Genomic DNA, 19,049 nt, shown 5'->3' on the forward strand with positions numbered 1-19,049 from the left:
TTTAGCTTATTTCTAATATTTAAGAAATGCCAAATTTTAAATTCTTCTCTTTAGTTCTTGAATTTATTAATAGTTCCAAGTTTTTTTGTTTGTTTGTTTATTTCTAACAATTAAGAAGTGCAAAATTTTTAATCCTTTGCAAATAGAGCTATAATGATAAAAGTTAAGTATCACTATTTTCAATAAGTATATTACAATATTTCTGTATGAATGTATATCCTTCTATAAGAATACATGTATATAGTTGCAAAATCAATAGCAATTGTTTACAACATTCATTTATAAAGGCAATTAAGTGAAAATAATATATTGTCCGCTATATGCTTATAATTAACGAAAACAGTAGGTTTTTAACAGTTTTTACCGGTAAAAACACGGCTTTTACCACTGTCATGTCAAAAACCAGTTTTTGACGGCAAAAACCCAACCCTGACCAGTGATAAACTTGTTTTGCTTATTTAATTTTACATCTGGTAAGATAGCAGATTGGTGCTGAGCCTTATCTAAAATATGCAAGGAGGCACCGTGTTGAGAGGGTACATCATACACAAACAGGACTTAAGTTGTAAAAGTAGAAAATCCGAAACACTGAATTATCAGATATCTTGAAAGCAAAAAAAAGCATTCTTGAAAGCATTCATACAAAAAAAAAAACCATATAACATATTGCAGAAAAATTTAAATAGCTAAACACTTAATATAAACTATATTTTTGTTTTATTATAAAATTCATTTATATTCTTTCAAGTTTAAGCACATTTTGAACATAACTTTTGATGTAGTAAAAAATAAGTCCTGAATAGCAATTAAAATAACTTTTATTTAATATAAGCTATAGGTTAATTTTCAACATAGATTTGTGTGAACCATTTCTGTAGTTTCATTTAAAAGTGTATGAGCATATAATTAGGTTGATTTTATTTAATAGAATTTTTTAACTAACATACGAAGGATAACTTTATGATAGGAAGATAGTTTTATGGAAATAAGCAATTTTTAGCATAATATGCAATATGCAGTCATTAGTTTACTATCTGTTAAAGAAAAATTGAAGTTTTTATTCATAAATTTGCTATAAATTATTGATCTTAATTCTGAAAGCACATAATCAAATTACTGTTTAAATGTGTGGTTTGATTTATAGATATGCTATTTTTTTTATTAGTAGATGACAATGGATATTAAAATACAGATTTCATTATAAACTATGTTTTGTAATGGATGGCTGAAATTTCCTTCCTTGGTTGTGTAAGTTATTGTGATTTATATTATTGGTGTTCTGGTGGTGGTATATTTCTTTTCTAATTTTTTTCTTCTGCTCATTTTTTATGAATTTTTTTTTTACTTCTTTTTGATGGGCAATGTAACAGATTTTACTTTATATCATTTAAACTAAAGTTAGTTTTTTTTAAAAAAACAACATTGATATGAATATTTTTTGTAGGTTATTTTCTTACATTAAAACATTTGTATTGCAGTTTAATAAGATAGTCATACTTCAGTATTTCTTTTGCTTTTTATTCTTATAAAAGTATATTGAAATATAAATTTGTAGCAATTATAACTAAGTATAATGCGCTACATATATTCATTAATTTCAGTTTATGTATGTTTTAGTGAACATTATCCAGAATAATTTCTGAACACAAAATTGTATTTGAAAAGTAAACATGCAACAGTCATATTGTAAAAGTCAAATTATGTTTGGGTATTTTTGTGTGCGAATAGTTGGTTAAATGATCAGTAATACAACTCATGAACTCAATTTGCATTCTTTTTTTTCCAGCTTTGTTTGCGAAAGCACTTGAAGGAGTTGATTTGAGACAACTTATATCTAATGTAGGCTCTGGGGTGAGTGGTGGTGGAGGAGCAGTTGGAGTGACAACTGGAGGATCAGCAGGTGCTGGTGAGGCAGCTGCAGCAGCAGAAGGTAATAAAACTTTTGAAAAAGTTTCTTTCTACTAACATTTCATAAAAAAGTAAAACAACCTTCAAATTGTTGATATCATCAAAGAGAAAGGCACTTTAATATAAAATATTGATTCTAGACTTACCAAGAGCCTATTGATTTTATATTGAAGTTCTAGATGTGAAGAAAAAAAAACGCTCTTAGATTAGAATTCAAGTAGAAGATTTTATGTGATGTAAACAATAGGATTTTTTATTTTTAAAAAATCGATTGTTCAGAGTATGGACTACAATTTTAGCAGTTGTTGAGTATTGAGATAAACTTGGAAAATTATTTATGAGAATAGTAAAAATTGGATGGGAACTGCTAAAATTTCAACTAAAGTTGTCTAAAATCATCCTAAATGCCTTGTGCTGCTTTATCGATTAATATGATTTTGTTTTATTAGGAAAGATGCGAAGAGTCTTTCTTTTCTACCTTTTATCTTTGTAATAATGAGATTAGACTATGTATGTACATAGAGCTCGAAATTAATGATAATCTATCGAACCACCATAAAATTATCAGTGGCAGATAATAAATGTGGATGAATGAATTTTGGTTTCATGTTTCAAACCCTGTTTTTCTCACAAAATAGGCAATTTCATCATAATGGTGTCTTAACACACTCTCTGCATTGTAGTTTATTTCAATTCACTTTTGAATGTTATTCAAGGGACTTGGAAATGGACCAAGCTAGTAATATCTAGGATCTTTTATTTACTAGTTTTTTAGAGCATTGACTTAATTTTATTAAAGAACTTTTGGAGCAAAAAATGTCACTTATCTTTCATTTCTTTAATAGAACCCAAAAAAGAGGAAAAGAAAGAAGAGAGTGAAGAATCTGATGAAGATATGGGATTTGGTAAATGAATTATTCATATTTTACTTGTATCTGTTAATTGCAAGATATGTAATATTTTTCTTTCTTTCTAGGTTTATTCGACTAAAGTTGGCCTCTACTAAACAGTTGTTTCCTCTCAGTATTTTTTCTTTGTTTTAAGATATTATTTCTCTCGTTATAATTTTGAGTTTGTTTCACTTCTAGTCTTGTTTTTGAAATAAATCTTGTTCTGAATATAATATAAGTGTTTTTTTCTTAAAAAATGGAACTATCACATTTGAAGCATAAAACATTAATTTTAATATAAATAATTCGTTTATACAGAATAAAATTTGCATAGCATTTATGTGAAACAAAATTTAAATATACAGGATTATACACGACACAATACTACTATTGATCTTGGCCAGTTGTTAAGAGTCGCAAAGCTTTTTGCAAATTTAGGATGGCTGTTGGTGCATCTTCATACTGAAGTGCACTTCCAGCAAATTTACAGTATTTTTGCGCTTTGTGATAATCTTCTGATCTAAGAGGAACACCACCTATAAAAAAATATTCAAAGATAAAATACTGCTTCTTAATCTGGCATGAAAAAAATATCTTCCAATTTTAAATAGATAATTAAAATTATTCTAAAATGTTTTCGCTCATGTTATGAAAAAATATAATGCGCAGGTCTATGGAATTAAAGATTTTGAAATTTAATACAATGACTATAAATTATTTCATTGGGTTTAAGTAATTAATATTTTTAAGTACATTTTATTTGACACCCTGGAGATACCAAATTTTCATGTTAAATTTGCTACTTATTTTGATAACGTTTAGACATAAAAACTTTTTGTTATTTTTAAAATGCTATTCAAAATTTTTTTGCTAAAGAATGAACCAAGTTTTGAGTCTCACTCTGGAATCGAACCAAAGGTCTCGTAAATGGAGGGGCAAACTCAAAATTGGTTTTCTTTTCCTTAAAAGAAAATTTTGACCTCTTCTGCACTGATGATGCGAATCCATTACCTTCACATCTTTAGAAAGCTAATTGTATGAGTGCTATATTATATTTGTAGATTAGTACTGCAAAGCTTGAACTTGGCGATTGTTCATTTGGGTTTAGAACAGTTAAACAAAGAGTGTCATCACTTTGTAATTTTTCTCCCCTTTTTTGAATTAAGATAGTATTTAATAAAACTTTTAAATTTGAACAGAGTGACTGTCCACTAATTACACAAAGTATTTGAGATTTCTTTTCTTACTAGATTTGTGATAATTAGAAATTTAGTACTCTTGAGTTTTTTTAAGAAAAAAAAAGTCAATCAACATCTTAATAAAATGACAATCAAGGAGCCATCACTAATTTCATATTTTCAGCAAATGTCTCAATAAATCTTATTTTAATTTGTCGTTTCCAAAAATTTTATTTATCTCTGTTTCAATTAAAATGAATTGTATTAAGAGTTAAATAATTGCAGAATTATCAAAATTGCTAATTAAGCTAAGGGAGAAAATATTAATATACTTTTGGCAAAACTGATTGGTTACTCAAAAGATGAGTTTCTTCCTAAAATTAAAATTTTTTAATTTCATTTATAAAATATTAAACCTAATTACTAATTTAAAAAATTTCTCAGTTATATAATTTTTACAGATTTGATGATTGTATTGAACTAATAATTGAAAATTTAACTGAGGGCCATTTAATATATATATTTATTTTCCTATTGATTATTATACATATTCTTAATTCACATTTCATCTTTATCATAAATAAGTGTTAAGATATATAGAAAACAGATTTTTGTTGTAAAGGAAGTGCTAACAATTAAAATTGGCATTTTTTTCAGTTACTTTCTTGCATTATTTTATTTCTCTCACTGCAATTTTACTTTTATTTAATTATTATTTATTTACCTTTAAAAGTTAAACTATTATGAAAATTAACTATTATTTTTATGAACATTAAAAGTAAAAGAAAAATTTATTATGTTTCTCATTGTTTGAGAAAATAAATGTTGACAATTTGAAACAAAAAGTTTTTATGGCAGTTTTTAATGCATATTTAATATACGTTTCAAATTTCATAAAAATATGGTTTGAATTTGTTGCCCTTTTTAAGTTATAAAATTAATTTAAAACTTTAATGATAAAAAATAGTTGATTATAACTTTTTGTTGATGATTGTATAACTTGTAAATATAAGTTGATAATTTGCTTATTCACAAAATAGAATTCTTTTATGACAAAAAAAGTGATTTTGAGAGCATTTAGAAAGCTTTATTTTCTTTTCTTAAGACATTCACTTTGATTCCACCCTAGCACCAGATAGAACTCTAATGACTAGCGTGCACTGGCACAAAGTTGGTGGCAAATGTTGCTAATTATCTAAAAAAGTTCCTAAAATGTATTCCATGAAAAGGTTACATGGGTTAGGACTTATGTTTTTGGAAACTTGTAATTAAATTTATATCCAACTAATCATTCATTATTTATTTAATATTTTGATTTACTTTCATGAAATTTTTATTTAAGTAAAATGTTATTGAAGAATGAAAAATCAAAATTTTATATTTATCTGAATATTTGAAAAGAATATGCATTTATAAAACGCATATTCTTTTATTATTAATGGTTATCTGTAAAACATATTTCTTTATCAATTAATCTAGTTTTTTATTATTTTAAATTGAAAAATTTGCTGCAAGATACTAATGTGTATCTTGCAGTGAATCTTTCAATTTGAAATAAAATAACCAGATTGAGTGATAACAAAATATGTTTTTCTGATAACCATTCTCAACATCTATTTTTGATCTGTTCCATTTTTATTTCACCTAAAGCTATAATTCAATTTATTAATTTCAGCTTACACATACACCAAAATTCCAATTCAGAAGTAGAATAATTGCCCTCCAACCACGTGTATTCAACTGTCTGTCCTAATTTTAGAACTAGTACAAACAAAATTAAGATAAAAAATAGTTCATTTTCACATTAAATATTTTTTTTTTAAAAAAAAAGGCCTTTTTTTGGTTAAAGTGTTCACAGTTGTTACGGAGTTCTCTCTGAATAGGTCATCATCATAGTTGGCTAGACAGCCCAATATGAGCCAAAGCCTTCCTTTGAAGATTTCCCCATAATGACTTCCGGTTTATCTTTGATCTCTAATTCTTTTCATTTATTGCAAGAAAATGAGACTTCATCAAATCAACTTATCTCAACCACAGCCTTCCCCGCTTTCTTGTTCCAGTGGCTCTAAAAAGCTATATCCTTTTTATAGCAATGTCATCACTCATTTGAATCACCAAGGCCATCCAATTCATTTTATTTATTTAATAATATCAGGTTGCTTATAAATCTTGTACAGTTCAAAAATAAATCTCCTTCTCCAAATGTTGTTTTCATTTACACCACCAAGTATACTCCCCAAAATCTTTCCCTCAAATATTGCGATGCAAATTTTTCTTTTGTCATTGTCTAAGCTTCAGGAGCATATGTCCGGCCTGACAAGAGTTTTGTATATTAAAAACTTTGTTTTTCTAGAAAGAAACCTAATCTTCTAATCCCTATTCGCCCTGATAGAGTCGATTTTTCATTTCAGAAGTAGATCAAAGCCGAAAAAATTGAGAGCCGCTGATCTAATCTAATATTACTGCCCGATTTAAACAAAAATACAGTTAAAAAATACACTTACTAGTATTGTTTTGCGGATTTAAAATATCAGCATCAGATGCAGAAGGGGACAGTTGATTTGTCCCATTCGGTGTAGATGGTGGTGCATGCGTTCCAGGCACTGGCAAATTAAAACCTTCTGGTGGTTGTCTTTGACTGGGCACTGGTGTGGAGAAATTTCCAGGGGATTGACCAGGTAAATTAAACAAACCACCTGTTGGATAGGGTGTAGGCTGGTCCTGTGGAAAGGATGTTGACGACTCATCTCTTAAATCATCCTCTGGTTTCTCATTGGAAAATTCATTATCTTCATCTAAATTCATAAAAGAAATTAACTTTAGTACCTTCACACTATACTATCTGACTATTTCATGCTAGAAGTTAAAGTACAGCCAAAATAATTTGAAGAAGTTAGTAATTTAATACATAGTTTTCTGTAGACATATTTGAATTAGGGTAAAAGTTCGACGAAACATAAAATTTATAAAACAGAAGGTATATAATAAATGGAAAATGTAGTTAAGGCATAAATTTTTAATGCAATAAAATAATTATTTAATTCACATTTTCAGTGTATAGAAAATATGAGAAAATATTTTTATTGAAATTTTCATATGAAAATTTAGTGATTGAGAACTTATTTATAAGTGTTATAAACAAGAAAAAAGTGAAAAAAAAAGAAACTAAAAACAAGAAAAAAACAAAGTGTGTATTCAATGTCACTGTATTCTAGGCTGTTTCATCAATTTTGTATTATTTATTAATTCTATTTTTTTTTAAAATTAACATAATGACATTGCAATCTATCATATCATTGTAGTTAGTTTCGTTGCTGTTGTTTTTTCCCCAATTATTTTAATAATTAGAACATTTAATGGTAGTAAAACAGTCGCATTTATTTCCAAACATAAGTACTTTATGTGCAATAATTAATTTCATTTTCTGAACTACTTGGCGACTGAATCTGTAAATTGTAATTTGTTCTTGCACTATTTAATAGCGTTTTAACTTTGATTATTCAGAAATTTTTTGGGGGGTAACCTCAATAGCATATAACTCAGAGAAATCAACTGCTCCAGATTTGAAAAAATATTTAAAGAACAGTAGAGAACTACTAACTGAAATTAGCAAATTTTTTGTTAATTTTGCTAACTTTTAAAAAGGCTCAACATGGCTAATTATAACAAAGTGGCGTATCACATAAGCCTTTGTAAGTATTGGTGAACAAAAACCCTATAAATTGAATTTATTAAACAAAGAATTATACATTAAAAGACTATCACTCGAAAATATTTATAAGCTGTCAGGAGAATGTTGGCATCTCTATATAAGTACTAATTACAATATTTTTTTATTGTTAAAATTTATCATTGAGCCATACAATTACATTTGTTTTAAGCCTTATTCACAAATTTCTCATAAGAAAAAGAAAAGCATTAACAACAAAATTTTTTATACTTTCATCTCCTTCCATAGCCAGAGGCCCTGCCACGGGTGTAACTCCATTCTTCAAACAATTATGTATATAAGCTGCCTTCCACTTAGCATATTTCTTATGATGCAAAACCTAAATTAATTTTTTTTTTAAATTGAATAAATATTTAATACTTACACTGTTATTAATTGTTGCAATTTTTAAAAACAATTATAATATTTAAAAAGTATAATATGGAAAAATTTATACTTTATAATACTTCATACGATAATATTAAATATCATTAAACGTTAAAACCACCTACATTTCTCCAAAAATAGTCTCCATATTTTTTTGTAGCAATATTGGATTTTTTTTCTTTTATTAATTTGGAAAATTGGTTTTAAAATGCACAAAATAATGCCAAAATCTACTACCATGCACAATTTTATAGCTGAAAATGTTATATTTGCCCAAATATTAGCACATATAAACAGAATTAGGGAAAATTATATTTCAGTGCTCAACTCTGATTATGATGTCTGTTGAAAACATTCACATAAAAATTCATGAACAAAATTAATGCTACACCTAATGAATCATAAATTTTGCATCCTGTTCAATCAAAAGGAAGCTTTAAAATATTGTTAAAATTCTTATAATGTAAAAACTATTTCGCGGTTAGTTTATATATTTTTGAGTTATTAAATACTAATCTTTCTTAATACTGAAGTGTGGCTACCACTACAATTATTCAATTCCAATTCACTAGTAAATAATAACTTGATTCACTAGTACAGTAATAACTCGATTCTATCTTTAGGTACCTTTTGATAGATGATGGTTAATATTATCAGTAACATTCTCCCCACATTGGTGACTAAGCAGATGTGATCTGAACACGCCCACTTTGATTTGAACACACCCACTTCTATCGATAGTTTACATTGAACAGTTAACTTACTATTTGTAACTAAGACATAGTCCATGCATGCATTGCTCCTCAGTCTCCATCACACACAACAAATACTGTTCACACGCCGCTGCTAATAACAACACTGGAGTGACCATGCACACAACCATGATCTTAATACAGTTCTCACAACCAGCATTCAAAAATCCGGTGATCTTAATTCAGCTCACCCGGCTTCTTACAAAACAGCAATGAATTCACTAGTGGTATCTGTTCATCGAATTCTATTACAGATAAAATTCTGGTGGGGGATTACTGTAGCCTGTCTACCACTACAATTATTCAATTCCAATTCTATATAAAACATGTTAACTCTATTCTATAATGAGGTACTTTTTCATATATGGAGGTTAACATTGACCATATTATACCTAGCCCCCAATGAAAAACTTGAATTCAGAAAAAACTAGAAGTGAAAATTTAATTAGATTAATTTTAAATATATCATAAAGAAATAAGCAATTAATATCATATGCCATCACTTGTAACTAAGCTTTAATTAGAAAACTCAACTAATAAAAGGAATATTAGAAATATAATAGCATTTAATGCTTAGACAAAAATAGGCGAATAATAGGTTATAAAATTCGGAAAATTAAAATTTTTTCTTTCTTTCAATGCATAAACAAACTTTAATACGTACTTCATCACTTGGCTCACCAAAAGTACTCACAATATCATAGATAAAACCAGAGGTGTAGAAAGCTTTTACAACATTCCTGATAATACAAAAAAAAAAATTTGTTTTACTCTTATAATCTACGCAATCAAAGTATTTAAAATAATTGTTATTTAAATTAATTACTTGTTGAATCGCCCTGAACGATCTTCGTTATCTGCAAATAGGAAAAGTTTCAAGGCATAATTTTCAATGTGAGCTTGTGCAACAACTTCATTTGAGATAGATTCATCATCACGCTTGACTTTTTTCGCCTAATTTAAAAAAATACAAAATGTTTAAAAAATATTCCACCACCTCATAAGCACTTATGACACTAAGTATACCCTTCAGGCAGAAAAAGGATTTTTCTAACTTTTTGTTGACTTGCAGAGAATTGTGTGCCTATAATTTCTTTATTTATTCAGTCAATAATAAAAATTTTTGAATAATTTTTGTTTAACAATATTCATTAAAATGAGTTATGTTGAATTTAGTACCGAATTTTAAACTTAAAGGTCAAAAGAATTCTTAAAAATACTTAGTGCAATATTAAAATGTAAAACTTGTAACTAAGTTTAATAGAACATATTTCAACTAATGAAATTAAACACAAAAAACATTCAAAAACATTAGCTAACAAATGAATAAATAAATAAATTACTGATAGATGATTCGTCAAAAGTGAATATGGAGGAAGTAAAATTCTTTTTCTGTCTGAATGTAATAAAAAAATTAAAAATTTGATTCAAAAGAAAATGAATAAAAACAATTTTTGTTATAAAAACAAAAAAGATGCGAAAAAGAATTATAAGACATAATTTTCAACGAGTGTTTGTCAAATTTAAAAAATAGTTTTTACTTGAAAATTTGGTAACTAGGTTCAATAAAACATACTTTAATAAATAAAATAAAGCATAAGAATTCAAAATATTTCGTTACTAAATAAATAAAGAAATTATGATAAGATAATTCTATAACATGATAAGATAATTCTATTAAATAGAAACCCTCCCTGCCTGTTTAAGAGATATAAAAACTTTTTAAAAAATATAACTTTACAAGCATTATTTTAACAAACAAAGAAAGTCAATAGGCTAAGTTTTATACCACAATTATCAAAGTAAACTAATTACATTAGCAAGGAAAAAAATTAATAATAACAAAGCAAGTAGAAGAAATTAAACAAAAACTAGATTCAACACATTGTCAAAGATGCTAAATGAAAATTCTCTTCTTCCATCAAATGAGAAATTCTTTAGCAAGTTTTTAGTTGTTAAGAGCTGATCTTAAAAACATTTTCTTTTAAATATAGATTTACTAAAATAATTTTAACTCATATGCTTGAATATTTTTTTCCTATATATACTTAGCTTTTAATCATTTATTTCCCACCAAATTGCTTTCCTCCCATACTTTCTGACATTTCATGCATTAATTTAAAGAAAATGCTCTTAAAATGTTCAAATTTTCATGGGGTAAAAGATATGGTGATAATATGTTTGTCTTAGTCATCAACTAGATTAATCCCCAACATTCAATTCACCTTAGATATGGAAATAAATATTATTCTAGCTTTTTCAGTTGTTCTTGTAATTAAACACTCTGATCATTTTTCTACCTCTATTTATCGCAAACATTTCGGTATATCTTTACCCCCTTGAGTTAATTCTATTCACACTATGGTCAGAGAATTCCTGTTCATACTTTAGTCTTCCTCGCACTTAACCCTTGCTTTGACTCTTCTTTTTTAAACTTCAAAGTCAACATCCTCTGTTCACTTACTGCTAGGCGTGGATCTAACTTTTCTAAAATTGATTCAGCTCTTGCTTAACTCACTAGACCCGAATGCCTTTCTTCTTCAAATCCTTACTGGGAATATGTTACTCTAATGTTTACTGCCAAATTCCTAATATCCTATCCCGTTTGCTTTAAAAGACATTTTCAAAGATGTTATCAAAATTAAATTTAAATCTCAAAGATCCTATAGGTATGGAGAATCACAGGAGTATTTACTTACCACTTTGAAATTTAATTGAACAAATCAATTTAAAATTAAGTCTTAATGAACAATATAGATGTGTCCATTATCAAGAATACAATAAACCATTAATTGTAGCACATTGTTGGCATTTTGGACATAAATTCAATTTGGACAATGCCAAAATTATTTCCACCTCAGTCACACCATCTTATCTTGATGCCCTAGAACAGGGATGGCGAACCAATGGCACGCGTGCCATTTATGGCACGCGACACAATATTTTGGGCACTCCACCGATCACAATTGTTGTTACACTATGAATTGTTATTACACAAATGTTATTACGCTATGAAGCATATGTAACAATTAAATTAAAATTCACAAAAAACAAACAAAATAATAAACAAAATAATAAACAATTATTAATAAAAAAATTTATTCTAAAAAACAATTATTAACAGTAAAAAACAAGTTAACAATAAATAACTAGCAAAAAATCAACAGTCCTGCTTAAACTAGCATCTTACAACCTAATATAAGTTATTGGTCATCTAATCTGCAACAACAGAAGTCACACTGATGCTACTTTAAGTTGAATTACTTGTATAACTGAGACATTGCAAAATGTATTTTTTTTAATGTAAATAATGAGTTTTAAGTTGATAGTAATTAGTATTATTCTTTTCCCAATAATCACGAAGTCAAATTTATTTGTCGGCACGTTTATGACCTCATTAAGCAATTTTTTAGAGAAAATGGCACGTTGGTGTATAAAGGTTCGCCACCCCTGCCCTAGAATCTTCATTTATATGAATGGTGATTCCTTTGTTAATGACGTGAGTTTCTCACCACCTCTCCATAGCGTGTGGAAATGCATTTTACTATGATTCAGTCTTCTGAACCAGAGCATTTTTTCTTGTCTTGCTTTTTCTTTATATTTCCTGCTTCGCTCTCAGCTACTACGGTTTTTCTTATCACCAGAGGCGTACCTATGGAAGGAAGCGCCTATGGCAAATCTCTTACTGGCGCCCTTCCTAAAATATTAATATTCTCTTTTTTCTTTTTAAATTTTTTTTTATCCAATACAAAATAAAAGCATTGTTTGAAGTATTTAACTCTTTTGACAATATTGCAAAAAGATTGCATTGAATTTTAAGAAAAAATGAATTGATAAATAAATAAATATTAAATATAACAATAAAATTATCTCTTTTTAATTGTTTTCCGTTCCATGTATTTGAAATCCTCATTGGTAAGAAGTAAAAATATCTTTTCTATCATATTTATAAAAGATTCTATTGCGTTTTTTCAATTGTCAATAAAAATTCTAACAAGTTGTTTAATTAAGCACTATTATATTTTAAAGCTTTACAAATATAATTTGGTAACAAAAATACGCACACTCAACAAATGTAGCTTGAAGAAAAACTATATAACCGGATGATTACCCAACATTTTCAAAACTAAAACTGAAGGAAATTGAATTTTTTAAAATAATCACGCTTTGCTAACATCAAAACAATAAAATCATCGCGCTACAATCAAAAGATACATTTTGGTTAGTTTATTTACTGCTCAATAAAAAAAGATCGATGCTCGTAATATAATTAAGTTTCACAAACATTAATAACAGATAATATAAAAAAATATACACATAATTACATACAAAACACTAATAGCGACAATAATACATTCTTCATTGAGAAATAAATTAGAGGAAGTTGAAGTTTTAAGAATATCTAGAAATAATTATTTTGCAAACAGTAAAAAAAAGGCAAAAGGGTAAGAAATAGACCAGAATACATTCTGATATATATTTAATTAAAAAAAAATATGTATGAAAAATTCTCTCTTCGCATCACAATAGAACAAATTAAAGCAAAAAATTAAACAGATTTGAATTATAAATTTTTAGACGTTCAGTGCGCAAAAAAATTAATTAAGGGATCACCCTGATAACTTTTGATCTAATGATCAGAAGTGAAAAAAAAATTCGCACAATTATTAACGTCGTTTATAATTGTGAAAATTGTTAAAAAAAAAAAAAAGCTTTTAGTAAATATTTATTATTTTATTTAATAATTGTCTTAAAAATTTGAATTGTAGGGAAAAATTTTTTTATGTCATTTTAAAAGAAGGTAATTTAACATGGGACAATACAATAGTTCAGCAAAATTGATCGAACAGTTAATGAGAAATCAAATATCCAACTTTTTTAAAATTCGATTTCCCAGGAAACCGAACTCCATATTCGAACTATTTGAATTTAGACTAACCTGCAGAACAGGGTTTTCAAAAAACTTTATAAAACTAATCAAAATTAATTAGATATAAAATTTGTTTTTAAGGAAAAAGAAAAATATAAATCATTGAAATATTTGAGGAGAAGATGTCTTTTCGCATCTTTATGAAAATACATTATAAGAATGTGTATGCTTCATAACTAAACAAGCTCTAGTTTTTCATTAGATGCTTATTGTTTTTTCTTTTTTTATATTCTTAAAATAAAGATAATTATTTAATGAAAAAAAAAATTATTGTGATTATCACTTTATTGATAACTTTTTTTGTCAAGTTACTAAACTGTTGTAATGATTGGGTTATAAACTACATATCATAACCTTAATACTATTTTGTTACCATTTTACTTTGATTATAAAAAATAAATATAATACATAAATATAATATATAAATTGAGGACACTTTATAAACCCATTTAAAAACAGTATACCGACTTTTTTTCAAGCAATATGATATGGAGTGACATAAATGTAATGTAAGTGAAATATATTGTAAAAGACTTAAACATCAAAAAATTAGCTTTTATATAAAATTAAAAGAGTAGTATTTATTTAATCTATTTTTTTTTTAAAAAAAGGAAGAAAATGGCAATTTGAAATAAAAGAAAAAATATAGGAGAAAGATTTGCAAAATTTTGTGCCTGAGAAATAAGGAAGGGTGCTCCATAACTCGAAGACAGTTTGATAAATATTATATAATTCAAAAATTCAAGACAAACATGTGTTTTAAAATTAAAAAATTCTTTCTTTTTTTTAAATTTGTAGGTAGAAGTCAGGGTTGGCAGGTTTTTGACATGTGACAGTTTTTGACGGTTTAAACCATGGTTTAAACCGTCACGTCAAAAACCTCACTGTCAAAAATGTCGAAAATGTCAAAAACCTATATTTATATGTGAAATTTAATTAATACATAAAATTTATATATTTTTTATAAAGGATAGTGTTTCTAAATATGTTCTAGAAAAAATAAATTTAAAATTTTGAAGAAACACTTATATTTTGAATAGTAACCAAAATCTTGTACTTTTGAAAACTCACATCTTTTGTAATATTATGTATTCATTTTCATGTGTTATTGAAAATCTGCAGTGATATTATTAAGAAATTTATTTATAACCAAATTTAGTGTATAGTATAGATTATACTAAAAATTAGACATTTTTAAAGATAAACATTAGCAGTTTTGTACATTAGACATCTTCTTTTAAAGAAAAATCTTTTTAATATTCTTTTAAATCTTCTTAATAATCTTTTTAACATAAGACAATACAAATTTAAGTGCTTTCTGTTAAATACACAGAGTAGTTAGTGTCGATTTACAGTATATTCAGCCTATTCATTTACTATGCTGAAAATTTAGTTTATCCAAATACTTGTGAATTTCATTTTGCTGAATACTATATAGTTTTGTTGAATATCTAAATATTCAGCTGTTGAATAATTACTTCTTGCTTTCAAGATATGCATTATTTGTATTCTTAATACAAGTGGAGAAAAAAAAATTAAGAGATAAAAATTGTTTTAAAATGATAAGTGTAATAATTATAAATAAATATAATAAACAATATGAATTATATTTATCATTATTCACAAATATAACTACTTTTAAATTCAAATTAACATACTGGATAATAAAGATATTCGGTATAACATTAAAATTTTTTTTCATACACTTGTATCAAGTTTGTATTTATACAACATAACTTGTAAGTTCCTTATAAATATTAGTTATATGTTCCTTATATGTCAAAAATGCATAGTAATAAACTTTTAATTTTCTTAAGTATCAAAAAAAATAATTTTTTTTTAAATATAAATATTTAAACAATTTTTGTGCAAAATTTTTCTGCACATGCATTTGAATATAAATTTCTGAGATTTTAAATCTGTTATTTTACCTTAATTTTAATTAAAAAATATTTTAAAACCTGCTGATTACCTATAGTATAATTAAATTTCAATATAATGCGTGGCAACTGTTGGTAGTTTTGAAGTTTATGTATTTTCTTGGCAAACTTCAGTTTTTGACATTTTTGACGGGTTTTTGACGGTTTAAACCAGTATTATACCCTTGTCATGTCAAAAACCACTTTTTGACGTCAAAAACCCAACCCTGGTAGAAGTATTATTGAAATTCACATTTAAAGCATCAAAATATAATAAATATTGTGAGTGAATAATACTTCTGCAAAAAAAAAAAAAAAAATGCCAACAACTGACGATGTTTCTTTATGTAACCATTCTAAGGAAAGGAAAAAAATCAAACTTTTACAAGTGGTTAAATTCAAAATTTATCTATTATTGAATAAAAAGAAAATTTTTTTTAGGTAGTTGGCAACTGCTGAACTTAATGAATGTTACTTACTTAGGATACACAAAATTATTTACCTATCGCAATTAATTTTCAGGAAATTTAAAAAATTATGTCCCCAATAACATTTGAAATTTTAACACCTGTTTTTTATTATTACATATTATTTTTAATAATCAAGTATTAACAAGTATTTAATTATACAATATATAATTATAATTACCAAAAAATCAATCAATACTTACAATCAAGGAAGAAAATCCTACCACTTAAATAGCTGAATGAATTATAAAAAAAACTGTAACCTATCAAATTAGATTATGAAATTCCAAAATAGACTTTAAATATTTATTCTCTTGAATTAAATTTTGAAATAACAACTAGAACGAGCAGAATTTTTCATATGAGCGCGGACACTCAACAACTTACAATTACGTCTGTCTTTATTTTTCAAAATAGTGGGGTGTATTCATTGTTAATCCGTTCATTGGTTCAAATTAGTTGTTGAGCCAGGCAGAGGGACCTCCTATTTTTAGTATTTCACATTTTTGTGGAGGTGACTCACACCATGGGTGGCAAGTATTTCCTGTTTTGGAAGGATTGATGCTAATTTACAGCAGGGGTTCTTTTTGAAATCTATTCAACAGATTCGGAAAACGTTCTTGAAAGAGATTTTAACTCCTGATTTACAAGCATGAGACACCCTATGGTTTTTACATTTCTCTGTTCTCTGGTCATCTCCAAATATCTATCTCTGTCTGAAGGGGTTCCCTCCATTTCCTCCCCGGTTAATTGCCTTTTTAGAAGGACTGCAGTCTTGTAATGCGATATGAAGAGGAGGAACAATCTTTCCAGTTTAAGAACGGGGGACTTCTTCAAAAGAGAGAGTAAAGTCATGGTGGAATGCACTATGGGAGGTCTCACTTTCCTTTAGATATAAGGAAGAAAAAGTTTCTTTACATTTTTCACCTACTTTTGAAAATCCAAAGTTTCGTTCGTTTGCCTTTCATTTTTTTAGTCTGTTATATTTTTGCTAATTTTTTCATATAGATAAATATTTTAAATTTAAAAATTCAGCTTCTTTATTGTAGTTTAATTTTAACGTATGGTATTTTCAAATATACATAAATAATATCAAATAATCTAAGTAGAAAAGCATTTTTTCAAGTAAATTATTTTAAATTGAAATGAATATCAAAGTACACTATTCTAAATAAAAATCAATAAATATTTTTAGGATTTGTTTTCTGTTCTTAGTATTGAAAAGCATATGATTTTAAATTAATATGTTATGCATTACAGAGGAAAAAGATATTGATTTATATCGATATATGTATTTACTACTCAAGAGCTATAACATACATAGTACAGGCTATATAAACATTTGAAATATGGCATAACTTACATTAATACATAATAACAACATACATTCTTAATACTAGTATATATTCTTTACCTTTGTAATTAAAATTATTTTATTTTTATATCTCTTGTTTGTTTATAAGACTGTGAACTTTAAAATTTAAAACTCTTATTCGTGAATAACCCTTTTGAATGAACATTATTAAACTGTTTATTTTATGATCGTTTATACCTGAAATTTTTTTTTTTTTCGTTTCTTCAAATAATTTTAAGTTTAGTTTATGCTTTATTTTTAATTTTTGATTGAAAAAAATGAACTACATAATACACTGAAAAGAGAGAGAAAAATTAAATTCTCTGTAATTTTCTATAATGAATAATGACCTTATTTCGTCTCCTTTTTTTCAGTAGCAGCTAGAGCTTCAATTCTTTCTATTACAGCTTTGACTTATTGCAGCAATGATTAGCTACATTTTCGAAAATTTTAAATTCATTTGAAATTGTATATGTAGTTAAAAGACTTTTCGTAAAACGATTTTGATGAAAATTAAATGTGAACTATTTAGGAAATTTTCTAAAATTAAAAATATTTTTATTGGAATGTATTAAAAGTTAGCAAAGGGAGTAATAATAATGATTAAAAACTAAGCATTATTCTTTAAATTATGATTTTGTAATTAAAATTTGGTTTTTGACGAAATCGTCGTAAATATAACGGCAGAAAAGAAAAAGCTATTTTTTTCATTTATTTATTTTAGTATTTATCGTGAATGTATTCATGAACATTAACAAATTATATTTAATCTGCATTGTTTGACATTTGTCGCCTACTTTGTTTACGATTAGCGGTTCCCTTTCATACTTCACTGCCCCAGTGACATAAAGAGTCCCTCAAAAAACGATGTTTTCTTTTCAAGCCTAAGTGAAAAGGTTAAATTTTGTGTGCTTTATTTTAATTCCCCTCCAACTATCTATCTATCTATCTATATATATATATAAATTTAAAAAAAAAACTTAATAATTTTTAGTAAAAAAATTGTTGATGTTGATCGATTTTGCGCCTTTTTGAAATAATGCGCCCATGGCATTCGCCATACCCTAGATACGCCACTGCTTATCACTTCTATTATCCAATGCCATCTTTATATATTATATTTCAAATCACTTTTGTTTTTCCTCATTCATGTGAGGCAAGTCTTGAGAATAGGCACCTTTTTTGAGAGCTACTTGAAACACGTTGACTTTTTTCCATCTTCATATTTTTTGAAGTCAATGAAGTTTTTTAATCAAGCATGATTAATAGTCGTACAGTTTCTCATTTTTATGCAGTTTTCTTTTTAATTGTTTAATTATGATAGTTTTTATAAATATCAATGTAATGTCCTATTTTTAATTATGTATTTATTTAAAAATCATATTAACTTAGTTAATAAATTTAATAGCACTGGATTTTGCAATTAACTTATCTTTCTTCTACGCGAAAAGTTTTATGGGTTAGCTTCTTTACAGAGATTTCAATGTACAATTTAAATTAATGTGATTGTCATTTTTTCACCCTCCTCAAACTAAGCCATATATATATATATATA

The 19,049-nt window shown here is 26.6% G+C and overlaps 3 protein-coding genes across 4 annotated transcripts in view; 2 read left to right on the top strand and 1 right to left on the bottom strand.

Annotated features, from left to right (window-relative positions):
- Positions 1-3,036, top strand: part of LOC107451970 (large ribosomal subunit protein P1) — an 8,603-nt gene extending 5,567 nt beyond the window's left edge. Inside the window, 3 exon segments of the mRNA XM_071182024.1 lie at positions 1,729-1,930; positions 2,754-2,813; positions 2,885-3,036. Of these exon segments, the coding sequence (XP_071038125.1) occupies positions 1,729-1,930; positions 2,754-2,813; positions 2,885-2,898 (276 nt within the window). The 3' untranslated portion in view covers positions 2,899-3,036.
- LOC107451959 (testicular acid phosphatase homolog) overlaps positions 1-19,049 on the top strand; it is a 539,537-nt gene that overhangs the window by 420,449 nt on the left and 100,039 nt on the right. The window lies entirely within an intron of this gene.
- LOC107451967 (vacuolar protein sorting-associated protein VTA1 homolog) overlaps positions 3,069-19,049 on the bottom strand; it is a 19,352-nt gene continuing 3,371 nt past the window's right edge. Inside the window, exons 3-7 of the mRNA XM_043048552.2 lie at positions 9,651-9,778; positions 9,489-9,564; positions 7,917-8,025; positions 6,481-6,771; positions 3,069-3,334 (exon numbers count right to left, since the gene is read on the bottom strand). Coding sequence (XP_042904486.1) covers positions 3,186-3,334; positions 6,481-6,771; positions 7,917-8,025; positions 9,489-9,564; positions 9,651-9,778 — 753 coding nt within the window. The 3' untranslated portion in view covers positions 3,069-3,185. The remainder of the gene's footprint in view (positions 3,335-6,480; positions 6,772-7,916; positions 8,026-9,488; positions 9,565-9,650; positions 9,779-19,049) is intronic.

This window comes from Parasteatoda tepidariorum, chromosome 6 (genome assembly GCF_043381705.1).
Source record: "Parasteatoda tepidariorum isolate YZ-2023 chromosome 6, CAS_Ptep_4.0, whole genome shotgun sequence".
Lineage (NCBI taxonomy): Eukaryota > Metazoa > Arthropoda > Arachnida > Araneae > Theridiidae > Parasteatoda > Parasteatoda tepidariorum.